General features: G+C 43.4%; 1 protein-coding gene across 1 annotated transcript in view; it reads left to right on the top strand.

Annotated features, from left to right (window-relative positions):
* Positions 1-3051, top strand: part of LOC104947998 (cortactin-binding protein 2-like) — a 94234-nt gene extending 91183 nt beyond the window's left edge. The window contains exon 5 of the mRNA XM_010774138.1: positions 3020-3051. Coding sequence (XP_010772440.1) covers positions 3020-3051 — 32 coding nt within the window. The remainder of the gene's footprint in view (positions 1-3019) is intronic.
* Positions 3052-3763: the final 712 nt, after the last annotated feature.

The following is a 3763-nucleotide window of genomic DNA, read 5'->3' on the forward strand; positions in this document are numbered from 1 at the left end:
CGGTCGGCGTTGTTCATTCTTATTTGGGCCACACAAATAACACGTTGTTTTTCATATAGTCACTACTTTCTATTTGCATTTCGCTGGGATGTTAAGGTTTAGTGCCGAGCAAAAGACGGTCAAAAGGGCACCCGAGTCTCACTTGCTTCTTCCTTTTCATGTCCGACGATCGTTAGTAAACTTGCCTCAGTTCACCGAAAATCAGCGAAAACGTGCCTGTTCTCTCCTCGATGGCTATCGTAGGGACGCTCATCGGACCTGTGATCGGTCTGTCTTCTCCGGGAAATGGCTGGCCTCTGACAATTCTCACGTACCGAACGACAGTAGCTACTTCACCAATAACTGGTTTTTCATTTTTCTGTCGCAGTCGAAGTCGGTAATTTTTTCATGGAGAGAGTCTGTGTTAGTTGTGAAAGCGTCTCACCTTGATGAACGTTTCCTACTACAGCCCCTTGCGAAAACCTTTGGAGCTTTTCTTCTCAAAATAGTTAGCGACACCTGCTTAGTTGACTGACATGACTGTACCGGGTCGACACGTAGATACACTCCAAAAAGCAACCCCAAGCGAAATCCCTTCTTGAACGACCCCGGAAATAAGCGCAACCTCCCTGTGGATGTCCACACAATAGAAAGTTTTCTATCCAGGGAGCAAAAAATTGCTTGCAGTTTGACCTAAATTTTTTTTCACACGGCAACCAGTGACTACCGCGAGCTCAGATATTAGCCGCTCACGTACCCCGACCACCGTTGCAGATAGACGGTATCGGGGTGTGTACGTCATAAATGTGACATAATAAGTAGTTAGACACAGACACACGTTTCGGGGGGAACTTTTTGTTGGTACCTGTGACAGTACTTGTAACACTTAAAAGTAAGCGAGTCGGAGGTCGCGGATGATTGTTGTGCGGATGACAAGGCAGTCGACGAACGACTGTGCAAACGACTTGTGTGCCTGAATGAGCAGTATTGCTACAGGCTACCGGTCGTTTCCTTCCAGGACCCTAGCAAAGACACTTGAGGCGGTCCTCTAACACAGAAAGGAAGCGTGCTCATTCGTGTTTACTCGATGTTTGGAGAACCTCACGTACAATCTACTTGTCAAATACCGTCTACAAATTGAAAGACACACTGTCAAAAACCTGTGAACTTGTGCAAACTTAACGTTGTATAGAAATCGTCCTCTAAGCGTTTACAAAAGATAGCGGAAAAGTACTCAACTCTCTATATACTCTCGGAACGTGACACACGAACGGAAGTGCTCTGTTTCGATGCGAAGAGGTTACCATAAAACAGCAACTAAAGATCCTTGTCTTGATCTCGGCAGTTAGCGTTTATGCTGTTGGTTGGAGACGACGTAAGGGCGTATTTGAAGACACAGCTACATATAGTACGCGGCTGGGGATGTTGGACCTCTCTGATTGTATGCGCCCGCCCTCCGAACCGGAACGTCGCTTGCTCAAACACTATTGTCGGCATGCAGTACTGTCAACTGATCTAGATCGCTACTCTTGTTGTTCAGACTGGACTAATTGAACAAATAAGCCCTGTATTCAGTTGGCCTATATGTAGAAGGTGTATCCAGAAGTCGTCTGTACACAGAGTTGATGTCTCAAGCATCATATGGGCTCCATGGAACGAGCTGCGAAGGCACGCGCCGGTCAGCGGAGGTGTCACATAACAAGAGTTAGTTCTACACGGACTACGTGGTATCCATGCTGACATGGGGAGTACCACTATTTTGCATTCTCGCGTACGTCATGACTTAGGATACGTAACTATCCCTCTGGGAGGAGGTCTAACAGATACTACCTCGATCCTAAACTGACGACGCATGAATAGAGCGATAACGAAATTTTGCGAGGAACGTCCAGACTCACGCAGTCACCTGCTCGTATGAGGAATACCAGATCCGGAATAGAAGGTAACTACAATCGGTCAGTTGGATGATCCTACGTATAGGTAGGCCATATTGGGGTGTCTCCACATGTCTCATTGGCCACACTCGTAATCTGACGACAATGGGGACCTGTTACAAACACCTCAGATGACTGGATATGGATGAACGACTTCAGTATCAGAGCGAAAGACAGAGTAATCTAACTTTACGGGTAGTTTTGGGTCGCCGTGGGCAACGAGGTAGTGCTGATTACTTTGTACACACTGTGACACAGAGTCCTAGGTAACGCTGAGAACATGGGTTTGACACAATACTTCGTGGGTTTTGAGTAAACGAGCTTTATTACCTCTGATTTATAGATTCCGACCACATATTAAGAGAAGTTCAGGGGTAAAACCCATACGTAAAAAGAGTAGAAACTGGAATAAGTATTTACTGGTCCTGATCTAGTGAAATGTCTTCAGACTACGTACCATACATACGTACACTAGAACAAAAAAATACCAGCTAAATGTGAAAGAAACTCCGACCAACAGTAATCCAGTTATGCTCTCGGATGTGTGAATGCAAAAGTCCTTATTTAAACCAATGTTAAACACACAAAAGGTTCAGTATGTACAAGAAAGGTGTAACACTTTTAGCTACCGGAGTTTTAATCAGAGAGATTTGATACAAGGTGGATATCAATACTGTTATACCATCAATCAAAAAAGTGTAAAGAGATACCTCGAACACAACCGAATAGTTACGTAGGCACATCACTATTGTTGAACATCAAGTATTGTCGCGAGCTCGCGTACATATTTGTCAGTCCATTCATTCTGGAATTGGTGATTTTCCGAATCAACTTTACGTTGCTTGGGCTTGGAGAGAGACATCTTGAAGCTGTTACTCGCTGGCCCGCGAACCTAGTGTGTAACGTGAGTTTGACTGAGCCAATGACAAGTGCGGACACCGTGCGTTTTTTGTTGTTGTAATGAACAGAGCGCGGCAGGCAAAATAACGGATTCAAAATAATTCAAATGAATGGAAAAACCAGCGTTTTCGCCACATCGTCGGATTTAGTGTGATCAGACATTAGTGTTATTTATGCTATTACACATATGCCATTTCGATTTGCAGGTAACCTCTTGTGGGCCAGAAAAAAGTTCTGAAGGGCCTGATTCGGCCCGTGGGCCGCTAGTTGAATAAGCCTGGTTTAAGGTTTAAGGTTTGATAAGGTTAGGGGCAGAATCACATGTTATACACCAAGTACGTTGTTGACCTTGCCAATGTAATCAATATGATAAGTATATATGTAGGGGAAAACTAAAACAATAGTTAAAAACAAGGATGAATGACTACTCTTTTTTACCAGTTCAGTTAACTACACTAAAGTGGTAAAGAAGCAGTGAAAATGCCACAAATGTTTCTTGTACTTTCTTGAGTATCCTATAAAAATACTTTGGCTCCCCCTGCTGGTATACATTTGTTCTGCTGGTTGCTGATTCCTATAGTAAAGGCCACCAGAGTTCATTGAGTTCAGTGTGGCAATATACAAAATTGCAGTCATTCTAGTTAACTTTTAGTAATACATTCTCCATTCTGCCGCTCTGTGTCTGCGCTAAGGTAATTTAACCTGCAGTAAATTCAGTATATACTATGCTATACAACCATTTCCCACCAATCTAAGAAAGAATGGTTCCTGTTCACATGTCCAAAAAACTGTATATAAGGAAAAAGGACTAAAATATTCAACCCCTATCCTGCTGAGAAGACTACACCCACACATGTGGTCAAAGCCATAAACTCTGCTTGTGTTAAACGTAAGTGTCTCTGAAGGTAAGTCCTGCTGAGAAGGGGATTTCTGAAAACAGTAGTTATTTT

The sequence above is a fragment of the Notothenia coriiceps genome, unplaced genomic scaffold, assembly GCF_000735185.1.
Source record: "Notothenia coriiceps isolate Sejong01 unplaced genomic scaffold, NC01 NC01_scaffold00013590, whole genome shotgun sequence".
NCBI classification, from domain to species: domain Eukaryota; kingdom Metazoa; phylum Chordata; class Actinopteri; order Perciformes; family Nototheniidae; genus Notothenia; species Notothenia coriiceps.